This window comes from Arctopsyche grandis, chromosome 12 (assembly GCF_051622035.1).
Source record: "Arctopsyche grandis isolate Sample6627 chromosome 12, ASM5162203v2, whole genome shotgun sequence".
Lineage (NCBI taxonomy): Eukaryota > Metazoa > Arthropoda > Insecta > Trichoptera > Hydropsychidae > Arctopsyche > Arctopsyche grandis.
The window spans coordinates 17,291,236-17,312,548 of NC_135366.1; the positions used below are offsets into that span (position 1 = coordinate 17,291,236).

General features: G+C 32.2%; 2 protein-coding genes and 1 long non-coding RNA gene across 12 annotated transcripts in view; 1 reads left to right on the top strand and 2 right to left on the bottom strand.

Annotated features, from left to right (window-relative positions):
- LOC143919788 (potassium/sodium hyperpolarization-activated cyclic nucleotide-gated channel 2-like) overlaps positions 1-12,783 on the bottom strand; it is a 64,078-nt gene extending 51,295 nt beyond the window's left edge. For 8 of the 10 annotated variants that reach the window (XM_077442319.1, XM_077442314.1, XM_077442316.1 and 5 more), the window contains exon 1: positions 12,276-12,721. In XM_077442319.1, coding sequence (XP_077298445.1) covers positions 12,276-12,547 — 272 coding nt within the window. In that variant the 5' untranslated portion in view covers positions 12,548-12,721. Of the gene's footprint in view, positions 1-12,275 lie in introns of all 10 variants that reach the window. The other 2 variants (XM_077442313.1, XM_077442315.1) reach the window with 2 other exon arrangements.
- LOC143920291 (uncharacterized) overlaps positions 1-21,313 on the top strand; it is a 319,990-nt gene that overhangs the window by 225,809 nt on the left and 72,868 nt on the right. The window lies entirely within an intron of this gene.
- Positions 1-21,313, bottom strand: part of LOC143920299 (uncharacterized) — a 319,815-nt gene that overhangs the window by 225,633 nt on the left and 72,869 nt on the right. The gene's annotated exons all lie outside the window — the stretch shown is intronic.

The window sequence follows — 21,313 nt, forward strand, 5'->3', positions numbered from 1 at the left end:
GTTCACGTTTTTGGACGATTTTTTTACAGAAACCATCACGGGCATGCACACATTAACTCATGTAAGTTTCATTGAAATGGTATATGTAGGGACGCATACAAATATTGATTTTTATATATGTACATACATAAGAATGAATCGGATTAAAATAAAAATAAAATTATATGATCTTTGTAATAAAGGCAGATAAAAGATGAACCTAATTATACCTTAATAATGTGCAAATAATCCAAATTGCTCGAAAATTTCAAAAATAAGAGTAGGATTTTAGAAAAAAATTAACCTTTGAATATTTTTGAAATATTCAATGAAGGGTTTTGAGAGAGTCTTAACCATATGAGAAATATTTAATTAAATATTGTTAAGCTTACAAACATCTAATATAAGAACGTAACGTAACGATCAGTGGCGTAGCTATGTATGTACCTCATAGCAGGGTCATGCAAAACATGAGAGCCCAGCCTGCCAAGAGGCCCAAATTTTTAAACTCTCAACATGAAAAAATAATAATTATTATAAACTATCGGACAGTCAAGAATAAATTATCTTACATGACTGGCCATTGAACATAAATAAGCATAAAAAATAGAATTTAAAAAATTATTGGAGATTTCGCAAATATTTTTAAAGCAAATGAAAGAAGAAATTTTAAAATCATTGAGCTTATTTCTAATTTATTTTCTTATATACTCTGTTCAGTGAATATTTATTATGTGCAAATATGTAGTTAAAATAAAAAAAAACGCCACTGGTTTTTTGACAACGTTGTTAATTTTGCATTGATGATTTGTATACGAATTGTAAATACGAATTGTATTTAGTTATTTATTTAGTACCAATGAAAATCGGAAATGAAATTCATCAATAAGTCAAAAAAATGGCAAGCCTTCAAATTCGTTTCACGATTCGATATCTTTTTTTTTCAATACTAGTCCGATTTCAAATTTGGTGCGACTTTTTTTGGTGGTCACTAGTTTTCGCCGGTGGCATTTGTCGACATTGACCTGAATGGAATCCTAGGTTATTGTTTACTGGTAACTGTGTGGATTTATGTGATTTTATCTGACGTGTGCACGTCGAAAGTGCGCCACTCCAGATCGACGTATGTCAATCAATTTGCCACGTGTTCATTAGGAGTGTTTGCACAGTTGCCGACGCAACAGTTCGAATTAAACAATCACGATTAACATATATGACTTAATCGCGAGCTTGTTGTAAAACGAACGTTCAAAGAAACCACCGATGGGCAACAAAAAATGTATTGAATTTGTTTAGTGTTTTTGTGCTGCGGCGAATGTATTTCTTTTCATTATAAAATAAGCGGTGGGTTCTATTTTTAATACAGTCATAAATTCTAGATCAGCCGATGCGTCTAGTATTAGAGCTTCATACGCGTTTGTGTTAACTCAAGTAAATATTTACGGGAGGTTTGTGCGTGAATTTCGTCGCTGTGCAACGATTGCACATATCGATATTGGCCGGCTGTTTACGACGTTGTGGCCAAAACGGTTGCGGTTTGTTTGTGTGGCGGGCGTTTGACAGCTGCCGGCCATAGCTTCAAGAGTTCCGAAGTCTACATACAAAATTGAACCCTTTAGACGGCGAATTGCTGTCAGATTTACCGCCAAAATAATCCGAGTGCATTACTGGGAGCTGAGGAAATTTCCAGCAAACTCTGTGGCTGGTGGAAAAATTCGAGCGAAAGTCTGGCCGCATAATAGAAGTGGCTTTAGGTGTTATTTTGTTGTCAAGTGACATTCTGTCCACGGACAGATCTAAATAATTTTAGCATCAGTCGTATTTGACGCTTGGTTCTCGACGTATGTCCGATAAAAACTGTTTGTTTATATTACTCGTAAGATGGGCAAGCATCGGTAAAAATTGCACAATACATTCTAAAAACCACAATAAACAACATGGGATACATTTTTATAAGTAAATTGATCCGATTGTATTCCGTGCGATGTAGCGTATTTATAGAGACGTACCACGTAAAATTGACAACAATTATTTATTCGTAAGGGCCCCTCTATTCTTATTACATCTCTCTGTGTGCAGGTAGAGAAAATTCACGGTTTTCCCATGTAAATTAAATATGATTTGAAACCAAAGACAAACACTCATAATGAATGTGTATATTCACGCCACCTTTAAACATATTATGTAGTTTTAACTTACACAGGTAGACAAATACATATATGGTACAAATTATAATGCTGTGATGATTTAATTAAGGTGATGGCATTCAACAGTATGTATGTTAGTAAGGTTGTTAATTTTTACTGCATATTATATTGGCAAAATTTTTACATTCATCTAAAGACTGATATTTCAAGATAAAGTGAGCTGGGAAATAGCTTTTAGAATTAAAATTATGTGAAAAATTAACATTTGTACATGTGTCATTGGAAATATACATACATATGTACATATATGAAAAGTTTAATCTCAATTAGAAAAACGTTGTGAAAATGTTTTAGGAATACATACATTATTAATTAAAGTTATGTATTATTATGTTAGATGGGGCTATTTTACGAAAAACCAATAAATACGTATATAAATATTTATAAAATAGATGTATTTTTGCAAATTCAGCTATTATTGATAAAGACATTTCACGAAACATGTATGTATGTAGGTATATAGGTGAAAGGTTAAAATATCCGATTGCATTTCCCTGTGAGTGTCGTAATAAAATGACTTGGTTTTATATGCAATTATGAAATAATCGAGATAGTTCGAATGTGCAATTGTTATTGCGCATAAATTTCCGCTAAACATTGTTTTCTATTTAACATTTACTAAACACATATGTAGATATAAAGCATAACAAAAAAAAAATCATATTTCAAAATGAAACATTTTTCCAGACATTTTCGGGATGGGTTGATGTGAAAAACAGTCGTTAGCGTGTATTTTGGTAGATTTTTGCTTAGCATTCGACGCACGTTTCATTTATTCTTTTTGTCAATTTCACCTCCAACATATTAGCTATTACATAGCTCTTTTCGTGTTTCATATTTCATATTATTATAGACACTTCATACATTCAAACGGACGTTACAGACGCGAAAAGGGCACACAATATATATATCATAAGAACACACTTGCAGTATAAATATAATAACCAGTGTTTTTTTTAATATAAATTGATGTATTATTTTATCTTGAACACGAAACTACATAGAATGCTATTGTTTTAGTTAGGAATTGATTTTCTCGTTACGTAAAAATACTCGAATTATTCTCGGCTAACAATCGCCAGTGACAAAAACACCTCAATCAATCATCCCCAATCGTTCATGCTTCGCTCGTTTCGTTAATATTTCTTAGGTTTTTTCAAGACGAAATAAAAATAAATAATAATACGTCATCGTTATTGGACACGCATGTTTAGACGTGTTACATTACAATACACTCTACTTATGATTTTGACGATTTCGTACTTAATAAGCAGCGTGTGCTAATTGACGAAATCCGAGCACACTCGAGACAATAATATAAACACGAGTGTTTTTACAAGCTTTTTTTATAACTATTTTTAGAATATGCAAAAAAGGCATTGAACGTGCGTATTATGTTCATTATTATTTGGCTTTAAAGACATCCAAGAGACGTCGAATGGCCGAAGACACTCGAGGTCCAATGAATTTCTTTTCATTTCATAGTGCTGAGTCGTGTAGCCTCTGGTGGGTGCGTTTTAATTAGTTTCTCTCGAGCTCGAGGATGTGGCCCGTTCAACGAGGTTGATATTGCTGTACCACTCTTCCTTCGTGTTGTGGCCTCGATTTAGCACCAAAATCCCGCAACTTTGCCGTATTATCCCGGGAATTTCGCGTCTCGAGATATTCGAGGTCCGCGGTGATTAATCTCCTGCGATCCCTCGCCTCGACGCGACGCCTCGATTTTTCTCCCCTGAACGATGTTGTGCGCCGAGCTTTCCCGTTATACATCATACGAATTTATATAATTTTGTTTTTCACCAAGGAACAACATTCATCTTTCTATTTATTTACACGTGAAAATAATATTTTTCAACTCTACTACATATGTACATATGTAGATACATAATGTTTATTTGAATTGTTCCATGTACTCATAAACATACACATGTTACAGTTCAAGTGAATTTTCAGTTGTAATATATCCCAACTGGCGTTTTAGGTCACTCATATTCGAATACAATTCAACTGGTCAATTTTTTTATTGCTCTCATAACCGGTATGTGTGAATGTTTATGTATGTTTAACTATCGAATTTTGTTTTGTGACCTTCTTATATTCCTCAAATACATAGATAAAGTCATGCGTTGGTCACATCCGAATTTTTTTCAATGCGGAATTGGTTTTAAGTCTTTAATTTATCACCCCCATAAATCAATAAATTAAGAATGATTTAAAAATTCATTAATATTACAGTGAATAGTATGAAAATGAAATACATAAGTTAAATATAATTTAACTGACTGAATCAGCATTATCAGATATCATTCATTAGTCGAAGTGAAAGATGAATCAAATAATCAATGGTTTAAATTGAAATTTTAATGTTTCAGCAATAGATTTAACTATCGAAAGTGCATTTTAAATCTTTTAAATACTCAAAAGTAAAATGTGCGTTTGTTGTACATGTTACAGTCGAAGTGTATTTTCAGTTATAATAATATATTCCAACTGGCGTTTTAGGTAATTCATATTTATTCTAATACAATCCAACTGGTAAATTATATCTCTACAAGCGCAAATCTACTTTCAACAATATGCGCCAGTTTTAATGTAACAGTCGAGTTTTAATAGTTCTGATGTTTTAAGGAATGCTTTAAAATTCAATAATGCTCCAATATTTGTCAGATATTACGATTGGGTACCGTATTACGATAACTCTAAGAATGTGTTCAAAACTTGACTTTCCAACTCAATTTACTAGTCAAGTAACATTTTCACGAAAACCTAATCTCTCAATTGTATCTGGTATCAAATTATAGTTGAACTGTATTTTCAGTTGTAATATTATATATTTTGACCAGTTGGAATGTAATAATTCGCCATATGAATCAACTTACGTGAGTTAGACGGAATATATTCCAACTAGTGAAAAAATATACTAATTCAACTGTAACATATACATTTAAATTAATATAATAGTTTCTTTAATTCAAAAATTTCATTATTGTTTTCGCGTACATTGTTTTAACAGTTTATTTTATTCAAAAAATTTAAACAATGTTCTTTTGTTTCAATTGTTTGCTTGATTTATTACGCTGAAGTGCGAAATAAAGACCGTCTAATGGAAAATTAAATTTTAAATCCTGGTAAGTGAAATTGCTAAAAAATTCTGTGACACTTCATTCAACATGAAATCTCTTTGCACTCAAAACCTTTTATTAGTTTATTTTATACATAACATCAATGATAGAATATTGTGAAGATGTTATACGAAAATTAAAATTAATTTTATCATGTTGACGTGGGAAAGTAAATATTTACGGAATCTCTCGTAAACGAGCGAAAATGTATATGTCATAAAATGGTGGATCATAATTTTTAATATTTCACATTGCAATTTGATATGATAGGTTCATAACGATTGAAGTAATTTTTGCTATTACTATTAAATTTAAAAAGTGCTTTACCTTCGCTTATAGGTACATACATATATGTAGATACACCTTTCATTATTTCGCAAATTAATAACCATCAACAGTGTTGAACACGGCTGTATATATGTAGTAACTTTAGACTTAAATTCCGATTCGATCCAAGCGCGAAATGTGGGATATGTATAATATGTATTCTGTCAAAACCTAAGATTTACACGGCATAATGAATATTTCATGCGGCTGACTGAATTGAAACAGTTATAATTTTATATAGCTATATACATATGCGTTTATAACGCAGAAAATGTAAATTAGTCCTCTGGGGGATAAGAAAAGGCAAAAGGTGAAAACCTTTCTCGGAATCAAATCGCGAATATACCTACATTTCCTTGCACAAACACACACATACATACATATGTATGAATGCGGACGCGTGGGAAAATGTGGATATGTATGGGCTAGCGAGCAAGATGGAAGAAAACAATAGGCGAAGCGAAATAGATGGTCCCTCAGGGACAGTTTAAGTTGCATCATATTTTCATGTGAAATATGTAAAATTATTCTCGGAATGTTGTGCACATTCCGAGCAGAAAAACCTTTTGAATGTGAAATTTTGCACGAAAAATGTGGGTGTTCACATGACCCATTGGACGGTAATAGAAAATTAGAATGTATTGTTTTTATATACATACCTATTGTATAATCTGATTTTGGTGGAGCAATTGGGTTGGAAGGAACAGTTCCGGTCCATTGGCTGCTCATTTTGCAAATGAGAACCTTTTTGGTATTTTTGGAAAGGAAATTTAATAAAATCTTCCGAAACATCGACCATACTCATAGAAAGAATAACGCTACTCTCTGTCTATATAATATTATACATATGTATATCCATAAATTCACGGTTGTCGTAAAATTTTATTTGAAACAACATTGTAAGCGGATAACAAAAGCACATCTCAGGATCTTTGTGGCAGGTCAAGTCCGAAGGGCGAATCAATGATGTGCAACTGACTTAACTGCACTTAATGTAGTCCACACGGATCTTATCTGTAAGTGTATTAAGTTACTTGTAAGATTAAACTTAACTATATGCGTTACAGTTTATTAACAACTCTTCTGCAAACAGTGAGAAACGATATTTAATAACGTTGTTCGAATATCGCGAATAAAATGTTATCATATACCTACACACGTTATAAAGAAGCTTGAGAGATTAAATTACCAACGTATTTATATCTACTGTATATGTGCATACATCTGTCTATAAAGAAAATGCGCTAGTATCGAACTATCGACATCTACTGCAGGATTGTGGTCTCTAAGGTACAGTTAACCGGTCAATGAAAATTCGTTTGAGCCAAAAGACATTTCGGCGTACAATGTTGCATAACCGAATAAAAATACTATATTTTTTTATGTGCGATCTTTACCTTGCTCTCTTTGAAAATTTTATACATGTACACATGTACATATATATATTCGATGGTATTAAATAGTACATTTATGGTGTACCAGAACACGCACCAACGATATTACTTGCATTATTCATACGAAAAATTGATTTTCACTTAAAAAGTTTTCCATTGGTGCCACATTACCATAACCGAATTAGTTCGCATTTTATAACATGTTGATTCAATGAAAAAAATATTTCTTTGTGATCGACATTTATTTTTCAAAGAAAATTTTGAACATAAAACAGATTGCGTATTTTATTGGTTGTAATGCTCCCTTTTGGGTAGTTTTTTGTGCATAATCTTTACTGTTATAAATACAAACAGTTTAACCCTTTGTTACTGTTATAAATTCAAACAGTTTAACCCTTTGTTACGGTTACTGTTATAAATACAAACAGTTTAAGTCCATAAGCCTGAAATACGCCGATAGGCGTTCTTTTTTGAGTATGTAAAAAATAAACAAGAGTACTACCCACTAAGCCTTTCCAGATGGCATTGAAAAACTACGTACATATGTACACAGATAAAGTAAAAATGCATTGAACATGGGACATGTAATCCGTAAAGACTGGTTTACATCGGAATTTCTGAATTTATAACCATAGTAGAATTTCCCGCTGGAAATCCCTAACTGCCGAGTGTTTTAGATTGTGGCTTGACATTTATGTAGGTTGTGAGCATTACATTTTAACAACAATGAATAAGATGGAGCTATTTTGGAAAAATACATTCATTAATAGACTTCTTTTGTTTATTTTATATTGTTGGAAGATATATTAGAGTCTAAGCACACCTTTAAAAAACTAGAAATCCTCGGCGCTAGTTATCTAGGGTTTGTTTGGATTAGCTACGATTTGTCTACCTGCTTTCTATTGGATTTCTAAATAATTCTAGTTGGAAATGTTGGCGCAATTTTCAGCGTGGCGGGCTTTCAACATAAAAGACGTCAGCACTCAAAGGGTTAAATGGATAATATTACAGAATAAAATATATATTTTTCAAAAACAGAATCATTAGATCAGTTAGTATTTTAAAGATATACATATGTACATATGATGATTTTTTTCCAAATATTTTATTTCAAACAATAATTTTTTTTAAATAATATTACTTATGTGAATTAAATCGTAAAAAAATTTGTTTGGAGTATGGATATTGCCAAAAATATGTACATATGTTGTGTAGATAGACACATTCACGCATACCTGGAAAAGTGTGTATATTATATGTATGGACATATATTCTGACAGACACATAAATTCATTATATATCCGAGTCGCGTTCGCAGGTAGTGAGAGCTTTGTTTCGCGGCTATTTCGGCCCGTTGTGTCGGTATTGAACACATGCAGATTTATATTGATTTGGATGTTTGAAGTTCGGGCCAGGGATCGCTGTGGGCTGGTACGCGAGCGCGTAGGTCGCGAGTTCAAGGTTCACCCTTAAAAATGTTTAGCGACGCTTAAACTCTTCTCCCCCCCGTCAGTTCATCCCTCACAACTGAACGTTGGATAATACCTGCGGATATTACCGGGACTACACTGAAAAACTCCACTTTCCCATTTTCCTCTCCTAACATACATACATACATATGTACATACATATATGAATGGATAAAAAACAATTTTCGCACAGGGTCCGCGCCGGGCAGGTCTGCGCACCTTAAGAGATATTCTAAAAACTGAAAATATTGGCGCATTTGCATCGTGCGAGCTTTTTACGCAACGGAAAATTCGCAATGGGCTTTTTACATGGAAGACTCGGGGGAGAAGTGTGGAAAAAATAAAACAATTCCAAATGGAATATAACATTTATATTGTGTTGGAAGTATGCCAAAGACCATACAAGTATTGTTTTATGTTAATAATATTTTAGGATGCTAACGTTTCAGATTTATAAATTTGCGACGTCTTCGCTTCACGATGTAATCTCACTGTGATCTTTTCTCATGACGAGTAATAATAATGTAGCATTAAGTATGTACATATGTATGTACATGAGTGTCGCGATTTATATTTTCATAACTTGAGGTCTCTGGTGTTTTTTTGTAAGTCTACGAAAATTATTACGAAATAATAAAAATGTTTTGTGTTAAAGGAGTCATCGTGGATAGTCATAATATTAATTCATATGTATTAAGTTGATTATATGCAACATAAATTATCAGTCACAGTTGTTGGTGGCTGATTATTGGGATTTACAATTCTCAATTAAGTACACGTAGTATGTTGTATGTTTTTGTGATGCGTTAATGACATTGTTTTATTTAAAAATTGTACAATTATATTAATAGTATTCGCACGTATGTAAAGTATTTCACATACGTACATTATTAAAATAATGCGAACATTTTTAATAAAAAGAAAACGACACGTATTAAATACGAACGCTTATCGAAAGGACGTACGTTTTTTTGTATGCAATTACAATGTGTGTGCGTTGAACGAGTGCATTCTTTTCGATAAGTGTCACTCGTTTCATTCCGCAAAACATGCGGAAAAAAAAAGTATTCTGATGTTATTGGATTATTTGAAATCAAACGACGATAGTAATCAAATGCTATATTTTATACGCTCGGTTCTTTTAAAAGATTCACTTTTTTATATGTACATACATACATATGTACATATGTATATGGGAAAATTCGACTATGGAATTTTTTTTTAAATAAAAAGGTATTCTGATATTATTGGAATGTCAAATAAATTAGACTTATCTTTCCGAGAGTATTTTTTTTTTAATGGGAATGTTTATCATTGCTTACATTACTTCAAAACGAGCTCAATTAGTTCTGGGTCATCTGTTGCGTCCACAGAACGATGAACTAGTAATTATTACGATATATTATAGTAAAAGAGATAGCCCTGTTTCAAATCATTAAATTAGTGTCATACTTCTTTGCTTATTCATATTGTTTCGCGTAAAATTTAATAAACGAAAGTTTATAAATTTTCGCAGGTTCGCGTTAACCGCGCACCGCTGCTTAAATAAAATTTACCGAAAAGCGCTATGTGACTTTTCCGCGTATATGTGTAGATTTTCAAGGTGAGGCTGAAACATTCTTATACAAACGTGACGTAAGTTTGTCTTAAAAAGAAAAATACATATATACACTCGGAAAAAGACGGTTAAATTAATTGGCGAACTTGTATTTTAATTGGCGAACAATAAATGTTTTGACGTATACAATTCTATTAAGTGATCGAAAGATTGATTCGATTCTTAGATGTTCGGTAGGATTCTAACTATTTTACATCAGATGAATGTGTATGTATTTTTTTAAATAACTTACTAACTTTAAAATGAGATTTATTTTAAAAGTCAAATTTATCCTATGAAAACGAACACAACCATGATGATCATTCAAATTCATCGCATATTATGATAAATAGATGGGTTGAAACAGCTGTTACTTTTTTATTGAACGATTTTTGGATCGATTCATTCAAGTATTGGAATGCTTTTAAGCAAAAAAATAAAAAAAAATTACGTTTTACTCATGTTAACAATTCGAAGCATTTATGCAATCATACAATATACATATGTATGTATGTATAACTTGGAGTGAATCGAAATTTATATTTCATCATATTTAATTATATTGTGTAATTCGTAATATACATCGCGCGTTTACACAGTCGTATTGGGAGATATTTGCGCGCACCTACATTTGACACAATCGGGATGTAAAAAGGATCCAACCTACACAAGTAATATTTGAATCATAACATTATACGTTTTAATAACAGTTTTGTGTTTGTAACTATAGTAAAATGTATTTACATTGATTAATATGCACGTTTATATGTACATATGTACATACATACATATGTATGTATGTAGGTCGATAGATTTTGTTTAGTTGTATGATTATTATTGAATAATATTTAATATGTACATATGTACATATGTACATATTATATTAAATATTTGAATTTATAGATGTATGAAATATTTTTTAATTTTTTAAATTCCGTTTTTAACAATTTTTTTTCGTTCGATCCTTTGAGGCATGTAGAACTTTATTTTACCTTTACACCGTTTTATTACAAGGCTTTTCGATGTTTTACTTCGCTAATCGTTGAGTTAATATTCATATATTCTTCCGGTCGGTGTGAAACTTTGCAATTTTGCGCGGTCCGTTCACCGATAGAAATTTAAATCGCTTCCGATAGTTAGATGACAGATAGCCATTTGCCACTAGCCTGTAGCCATATATGTATGTTTGACTTTCCGCCCTCCAATCGTTTTGTCGGACTTCAATTGATAGCTAAATATGCGTGGTGGGATGATTTTTATATCATTTGGAAAATTAAAATTAAATTATTAAAAAAACAATATTTTATATTTTATGTGAATACAATTTCTGTGTTAAATGTGTTTTTTTAATATCTGAATTTCTGTGCTTCAAACAGTTAAAATATTAGCGAATTTTTGAAATAAAGTTCTTAAAACTCAATAAAGTTTTCCCGCGTACGCTTGTCTTCGACGAAAAATTGAATTTTTTTTTAATATACAAAGTGTTTAATTCACAAAGAAAAGGAACCGATGATTGGTATGCGAGTTTTAGCAAATATTATATACGTGGTTTTACCCGGCTTCGCTCGGTATTTTTAATATAAACCACTCAAACATGGCTAACCTAATAGTAAACATTTTATTAAAGGCATTTGAATAGTTTTATTATATTCTACGAACCAAAACTTACATACATACAAAGTCTCTTTCTAAATAATATATTAGATAGACTAGTGGTTTTACCCGGCTTCGCTCGGTATTTGTAATATAAACAACTTAAACATGGCTAATCTAATAGTAAACATTTCATTATTATTTTTTTATATATGTATGTATGCAGCTTTCTATCCTCCTCGGGACATTCTACGCATTTTCCTCCTATTCCCTTAGCTTGTGGCTGAAATGCCCATTTTTATTTTATTTGTTTTGTTATTCAATTTAACGTCACGGATTCTACGAACAAAAACTTGCATACATACGAAGTCTCTTTTGAAATTACATATATGTATACAATTAGATTCATTGAGCGATTGCTGATCAAACAAATTAAATATAGCGGAAAAGTTAGTTTGCAACATTAGGTATTGCAATAGTGGGTGGCATCGCACGTGAAGATCGGTAGCGATGCATTTTCCATTGTACATAAATTGGCAGAGAAGTCGCAGTTGAAAAGTGGAAAGTGAAAAATTAATGAATAGTACCTGAAACTGCTGCAGGGATGGATGACCCAGTGTCCGGCCGCCTTCTGCCTGATGCGCTCCTTCATGAGGGCCTTCTTGGAGCCGAAGAGCTTCATGGCGAGCTTGTTGTCGGTGGGCTGGAAGAGCGCCTGCAGCTGGTTCTTGAGGAAGCTCGACTTGGGGTCGGGGGGCCCCGGTGGCGGCGCCGCCTCGACCGGAGTCCCATAGAGCGAGACTTCGTCGAGGCCCCCGAAGTGCACCTTGCCGGTGCTGCCGTGCGCGCGCGCGCCCATCGTGCCGGCGTCGTCGTGCAGCAGGAGCGCGTCGTCATCCAGCGCCGTCACCAGGCTGTCTGTGCAGCAGGTGTTGGTGTTGTCCAGGGAGACGCGAACGCTACCGCAGCCGCCGCCGCCGCCGCCCCCCGCCGACTGCGACACAGAGTGGCCCCCGCCACCGCCTCCGCCACCGACACTGCCCGACAGCTGCTCCTCAGAGTGGGCTGCGACGCGCGCGCCTCCCACCTCATCCCTGCAACAAACACACACACACACAAACACACCTCAATTAATTCAGTCACTTCAGTTACTTCAGGTACTTGCTCAATCTAAGCTCTAGGGGAGGGGATTCGGTCAGTGTCAGGGTGTTTTCAATGGTCAACGACAAACGTGTTATAGGGCGAAATCACACAGAGGTGAATGTGGCACGTGGTTTTATTTTTTTAGATATTTTTAAACATAGAAAAAATGTGACGTTCATTGCACGCATGCATGGTACACGGTGGAACACTACGTTCTTTCAAAAATACACTTTCGACCTACATACATATGTCGTTGAAATTGTATGGTAGTATTTATCCTTGCTGGACAGTGATCTATACCAGTGCTAGTCAAACTTTTTCAGCTGGCGGACCAGTATATATTTTTCAGTAATTCTCACGGACCACGGATCATATTTTAAAATGAAAAGGTTATATATGTATATGGTTGAAAGGTTGTAAACAAATAAAAATAAAATAAAATCTAAGTAGTAAAATTTATTTTATTGAATTCAAAGAACTACAATATGTATATACTTGGACAAAGATAAAAAATGAAAATATAAAAAAAAAAACTAATGAGCTTGTTTGTTATTAGGTGACTTATCCAGTCTTGGTTTAATCGAAGATAATGTCACACGCAATGGATCATAAATATCCACACTATTACGATGTTTTGTTTTAATTACATATATACTCACGGTTGAGAAACCAGTCTCGCAATGGTGAGTTGTTGCAAATGGTAAAAGAGTTTTCACCGCAAGTTCATAAATATATGGGAATTCTACTTTTAATTTGGTCCAAAAGTCTGCAAGTGAAGTTGTGGTTTCAAAACATTTTTTTTAATTCTTGATTTGCAGTCATATCAATTAGTTTATCTTCCAAATCAGGTGATATATCATAATTCCATGGCAAAAATGGATTTCGTATCCATCCTTTTCCCTTTGGTGGATCGGATCGTCATCTGGTGGAAAATTGAAATCGAATCGCTGTGATAAATTTGTCAAATGACAACTGATTATATCGCGCAAAGTCGTCATATTAAGCTCCTCTCCTCCTTTGTAATTAATATCAGCCAAATTGTGAAACATGTTATAGCAATCTTTTGAAACACGAATATTCCATGTTTTTAGTTTTCGTTTCAACCCATCTGTATTGTCTGCCATTGTGAAATAAGATGACATTCTTCCTTGCATGGATAAGTTAAGGTCATTCAAAATGAAAAAAATATCTGTCAAATAAGCTAGCTTGGCTATCCAGTCTATATTTTGAAATAGTTCTGACATAAGCTATTTTGCATTGTTATAGCATTGTTAAAAGGAAATGTTGCTGTTAACACGGGTTGTGCAAAATCAAAGATGTTGAAGAGGATGCATTATGGAAGTTTTTATAAAATATAAGAAAATACATCATAATTTCAACAAGTAAGAATATTTGTTAATTATTTTTGATTTTTTTTATAAATATTTGAACTACCAATTAGGATGCAACCTTTTTTAGAGTAAGGAAAAAAGCGCTGGGGGGGAGGGGGGAGGGTCGTAAAAATTAAACACCGAACTGGTTATTTTTTATTTAGCACTACACCACTGGATACACCGTTATCGATCACTGTCAAGCAAGGATACAATTTTACCGAAAATGGTCCAAAGGGTCGTTTTGGTATAGATCACTGTCCAGCAAGGATAAATACTACCATACAATTTCAACGACATACATATGTAGGTCAAAAGTGTCGTTTTGAAAGAACGTGTTCCACCGTGTGCCATGCATGCGTGCCATGAACGTCTCATTTTTTCTATGTGTTTAAATCTAAAAAAAACCACGTGTCACAATCAACGCTGTGTGATTTCACCCGTATGCGTGGCGTAGCCCAGGTTTCGAGTTATCTGTCGTCGGGAAATTATTTTAGATATTATTTTTAGGGTACCATTTATCGGCCCGGCAAATAAAAAGAATGCCCCTCTCCAAAATAGCTTGCACGACAGATGCGGTTCTCGCCCGGCAAATCAAAAAAAAAAAATTTGACAAAAATAAATATGGACCCCAACAACCTAATCTTAAATGAATAGGGCCAACCCTAACTTAATCTAACCTAATCTAACCCTTAAATAAATAAGTGTTGACAGCTGAGATATTACGATTACCCAGTGAAAACGTAACTGGTTATTATTTCACTGAAACGTCAAAATTTATTTTTGTTACTGGCAGCCCGTTTGACGTTTGTTTTGCCGGGCTAGCGCCGATTCTGTTGTGCGAGCGTATTTTAGAGATGTTTATTTGAGATTTGTCGTGTAATTTATTTTACAGCCGTGTCAAAAATATTATCCCTTATTTTTAAATCCCAATGCGTCTTCCTGGCCAATTACAAACATCGATATACAATTTATAGAATAATTGTTGACAAAGCTTCATAGAGACATGTATAGATATGTTTTTTTGGAAAATTTTTGAAAAACTTACATTTTTACTTTATCTATGTATATATACATATGTATGTACATAGTAACAATAGATGAAGTTTTGTGATCATGCGAAAATTCGGACGATTCGAAAGATTCGAACTCAGAATCGATCACTGATCACGTTTTCATGATCTAGAAAAAAATGTGTGTGTGTGCCTATGTGTGCGTCTGTGTGTATGTGTGTGTCTGAGTATTACTGTCTACTTTGGGGATTTTTTGAACACAGTTAGTCCTATCGAACTGAAACTTAGTATCAGTTACTGAAATTCTCATCAATACAACTGCAGATAAAAAATAATTTTAATATTTTCGTAATTCTTTTTATAAATATGTCATAAACGTCCTTTAAATATAAATATTTATAAGATAAATATAAAATAAATATAAATATAAAATAAATATAAATATTTATAAGAAGATTTTAATTGTGTCAACATAACGTCATGCAATTCAATCAAGTGTATGTAATTCTAAATTTCCCATATCTATTATTATTATTGTTAAATAATAATATATATAAATGATTAGTGTTATTATTATTGTTATAAGTACATATATTAAATGATTAGTATTATTATTATTGTTATAAGTACATATATTATATTTATTTATTTTATCGTTCATTTGTATTATCTATATGTATATGAGCCGGCTATTTTGAAACTGGCCTAACTCCATTTTTCATTTTTTTTAGTTGAATGTACATATTAAGTACTGACGTGTGTAATTTGTGGTTTTCTTTCATATGTAACTTTTTGTGGTTAAGTTTGTTCGAACTGTTTCATAATTTTGAAATCATAAATGTCTACACTGAATGGTAGATATTTGGTGTAGAATGATATGTTGATATTTTGTCGTAGAAATATTAAAGAAAATATTTTGGTGTCGTAGAAATATCGTTAAAGAAAATCATTTACTGTTTGTCCCCACAGATTATTATTATGATATTAAAAAGTGCCGGCAAGGCAATAACTTCATTCTTAAAGAAATTAAGCAAGAGGATTTCATATCAATACTATTTTTGAAGGACGCAGTTTTCATAAGGTTAAAGAATTCTAACGAAGAAAAAATACATCGGTTACAAATATGCTAGATGCTTTGTGGTGAAATACTTATTTTACGAGGCATACACTAATAATTAAAAAAATATGTACAGTAAGAATTGATTTTCAAACGTTTCTTAAATTAATTTAAAAGTGTGTTAATAGCTTAAAAACCGAAGAATGATCATAATATTTCTCGTATATTATTTTTTTTGTATATATAGGTATATTATATGTACATATGAACATGTGTAAGTAAGTACCAAATTTTGAAATTTGTCGAGTGAATCGTAATACGTTATACATATGTATGTACATATATAGGTTGTGTTATGTTCGGGCTAATACGGTAATTTGTTCGTTGATAACTAAATTAGTGTATTTTGATTTTTGTCTATAAGTATGGGGATGTTAGTATCTCCGTCACTTTTTAGTCAAAGTTGTTTTTGCATTGATATAGGGCAGGGACGCCATTTGGAGGGGGGGGGGGGGATTTGTCCCCACCTATTTGACTAGGTCAGGAATGTCGTTTGATGAAATACTATGAATCTTAATCAAATTTATTGTTCGTTACTATAAGCTTATGCTATCAGAAACAATTTAACAAGTAAAATAATGTAAGATTTAAATAAAAAAAATTAATTTCATTTACGAAATTTAAATTGAATTTAATTTAAGAAATTTAAATTTAAATTGAATTTAATTTCAGAAATTTAAATTTAAAATGAATTTAATTAAGAAATTTAAATTTAAATTGAATTTAAACAATTTAAAATTAACATATAGGTACAATTTAAATTAAATCTACACAATTTAAATTTAACAAATTCAACAAGTTTAAATGCATACACATATCGATCAGAAGATTTTTCCAAAAAAATGGTATGAAATATCGTAAAAAAAACTGACCCCTCTGAAAAAAGCAGACTGCTGCACGTTCAATTTAATTGATTAAAAAATACTGAAATACGTGGCTAACAACATGCTATGTTAGTTTAGAAATGGAGTTTCGGAGTTCAAGCTAAATTGAAAATAAATAACTTAAATTCGGACAATTAATACGTATCTCAGTCATTAATTTTAAGAGAAATTTTTTGTTTTTTATGTGAGTTTTATTAATTCGATCGATCATATAAATGTTTTTCAAACTGCGATACGCTCTAGATTTGAATAAGCAAAAAATGATGCATCGATATCATATCTAAAAATTTTTTGAATTTGATATAATGATTGTTTTTTATGTCTACATGACTTGGTAACAATCTCAACATGCTTTATCGATATTTGTGTGTATCAATAACTATGAAAGCACATTTGGAAAGTTTTAAGAAATTTATAAGGAAAATCTTTATTGAAGCTATTTTTTTTAATGGATAAGGAACCCTTTTCTTACTAGTTTTTAAAATTCGCCAAATCTACGTGTGCATATACATATGTATACATGCGTATGTATGTACATATGTGTATAAAAATATATGAATGGAATTTGATGTTTATACATATTAATACGTATGTATGTATGTATGTACGTATGTTTTTTTCGGTTCGGTGATTATTCCGCACAAAACGATCTCGCAAAAGTCACTAAATCTCTATCACGGAACATCTGGCACCCGAAAAGTCCATTCCATCGTGAGGTACTCACGTGAATTATCATACTAACGAGAACTTGAGTTCCAAATATTCCGTAGTCGCGATTTTCGTGGCAACGATTGTCGTGTGCGCGATCGCAATGTGTGAAATAATCCGTTTACCGTTTATTTCATATATGTAGAAGCTATGAAATTAAATATATTTACGCACATACATACATATGCGGGTTAGAATTCAGATATTATGCCAGTAATATAATATGCTATGCGTGTTTATTAAAATAGGACCTATTAACATCACAGTGACTAGGGTACGTTTTACTCGTGTTGTATAGCGGTTTCAGTTTTTGTTTTATAATATTAGGAGTAAGTATATTGTGTGTGATTTGTATTGCTTATTTTCGATATAAAAATTTTTAAAACTTTTAAATGTTTTTAAAACTTTTTGTTAGTATGGTGGGTGTATGGCTAGGATGGAATGTTAATTTAAATAAAAATATTGATAAGTAAAATATTGAATATTTTTAATCCGCGAAAGCCTTAACGTGAAATGATAATTCTCATTGAAATGAATTTGTGGTATTTGAAATGCTTTAATGAAAAATGATATTAACATTTAATTATTTTAATTATATAATAGTAGTTAAATGTGAAAGTTGGGGGTTGAAATTAATTGTACGACATTATATTGAAATATCGTTGGTATAAAAAATCCTAGTTTTATTAAATTTACTTTGCTCATTAAAACAGAACGAAGTACAATATTTAACAAAAGTTTTCGACGCGTTCGCCCGCAACCACAGAAATACGTTTGTGAAATTCCCATTTTATCTACAAAAATATTTTTTGTTATAAAATACTGTGTAATAGTATTACAAAAAATCTCGAGATACATATTTTTACTTTATCTATAAAAGTAATAGATAATGATAAATTTCATATAATAATATTTTTTAAATAGTTTTACCTCAACCGGAGGTAGTACTTTTGTCTTGTGCGAGTTTCTCTTCATTTTATTATTAAACTTGTATCGAAAATGCTTTCATAGCCGGAATGTGTGAATGTTTATACATACATACATATATCTATGCTTCATTATCGAATTTTGTTTTTATACTTCTTAGATTCCCTAAGTATGTACATACATAGATGAAGTCATGGGTTGGTCACATCCAATTTATTTTCAATGCGGAATTGATTTTAAGACTTTAAATTTATCACCCCGATAATACATATTGACCAGTTGGAATTTAATTCACCAACTGGAAAATACACTTCAACTGTAACATATATATATATATAAAACAAAAACTGTTATTTGTGTTTGTTTCTGATTGTGTGACGTCAAATTCGATTCTGATTGGCTGTCTTTAAATATTCAAAAAAATTTAATAACAAAACGAAGATTAGCCATACATGTACATATTAAGCGATTTATATTACAAATACGGAGCGAAGCCGGCTGGAATGCTGAAAGTTTAGTTGGACGCAAAGCTTTTATTCGTATACTTTTCTACACAATTTCGTTACAAGTAAATCGAATGACAAACTTGACTATATATCTATGTACATACATATGTATAAACAAAGCTGAAATGAAAATAAGCTTGTTTGCTGTCTTCGCGGTGTGGAACCGCAAGTGTTTCAAACAGGAGTAAAAGGAGACTGACGGCTGTTCGGGACTTTGTTTGCCCAACGTGCGATTCGAACAGACAATAAATAATGCAGAGGTAACAAACAAGTTGCAGAATAATAAATCCGCCATGAAACGGAACACCTGAATCCGGATAAAATGGCCGACGGAGTCACATAATAATGATGTTCACAATGTGGCATTTAACGTTTGGCGAAACTATCGACTTTTGATTTGCTTTACTTTCCCATATCGTCTTGTGTACGAATGTTGTTTTTGTATTAGAGTATGCCGCTGAATTTGTGTATATATCTATATTTGTGTATGTAGGTATACGAGATGAACAATAAAATATGATGGTCGATTTTAATGTAAACGATATGATTGCGGCATTCTCATTTTAGAGGTTACATTAGGAAATATTTTCGTATAGATTTAGTTTTCAGATTATCCGTCACAAAACGTATTACTCTCTAAACAGAAACGCTCATAAAATCTATATATAATTCAGAGGAACCATCGTTTCAATGTCGATCGTACAATCGGAATTTGAAAAAACATAAAGATTGCGAATCGGATAAATTTTTTCAAGTGAAAAAAATACGCGTAGGTAATATTTTTCTCATCGAGTAACTTTGTTGCCAAGAAAATTTGGACGTATCATGTTAAACAATGAATTAACTTTTAAATAAATATTTATTTTCAAATGCGCACTTTTATCGTGCAAACGTAATAATTGGTATGTGAAGTGTTGGTGTACATATGTACATACATATATACCTTTGTATTTATTCTTCGTTTAAAATTTGTGCTCAAGGTAGTTACTAAAATGAAAATTATCGATTAATATTAAGCATAAGCTCTGCTTTTAGCTTTTAAAGAGAACTTATTATATTGTAAATAATAAATTCGTTTCAGTGGTTTTTGATACGGTTCCGACTGGGAATAAACAACGATGAATAGTGGTTTCATTCCATATCTATGTTTATATTATAAGACAAATGTTTACGTGTGTTGAATGTACGCAAAGCTCGGATTTTAATATCAACAAGTGAAACTCACGTTTGATCGATTGTGTCGCAAATTGTGAAAATATCGTCCACGTCTTCGTCCGTGTCGAAATAATTTTGTAGAGGTTGCATTTTTTGATACAATGCAATAGATGATTCTTTCGTGAACGTTTTTGGGTGACTGAATTTCTATTTTCGTGTTTCATATAACAATATACGATATTAATCTACATACATACGCGGGATGTTAAATTACATCCCCTTCCAATCTTTTAATTATTCAAAGTTAGATTAGGCCAGTGGCGTTATAAACTGCAAAAGCCACGAATTGTTAAAGAGTTGACGACAAAGCTTTAACCGTTCAATAAATTTTAGTTTATTAAATTTTGCAATCAAGAAAGTCTATCGGAAGCTCACAATGAAAGTTCATACATCACGATCATGGTGATCGATAAGCTCTTACCATGCAATGCATATATTTTTGACATTGAATACGTCAACTCTTTTGAATTTTCTGCAGTATCGAAACATGTAACAAAAAAAACGGAATAAAAGGCGATAAACCCATTTAAAACACATTTATTTATTTTATTGATAAATTTATAAAGCAATTCTCATTAATTGTATTCGACAAGTTTAAGTATCGCTGGAGACCCGCAAAATATACCTAATAGTAGATGGAGTGCGTGTTTTTAAATAATTCACCGTGACGAGTGCGGTATGTAAAAACGACACGCAAATGACAGTCTAGTCCCCAGAGGAGGCTGTGTATGATATTTTAAGT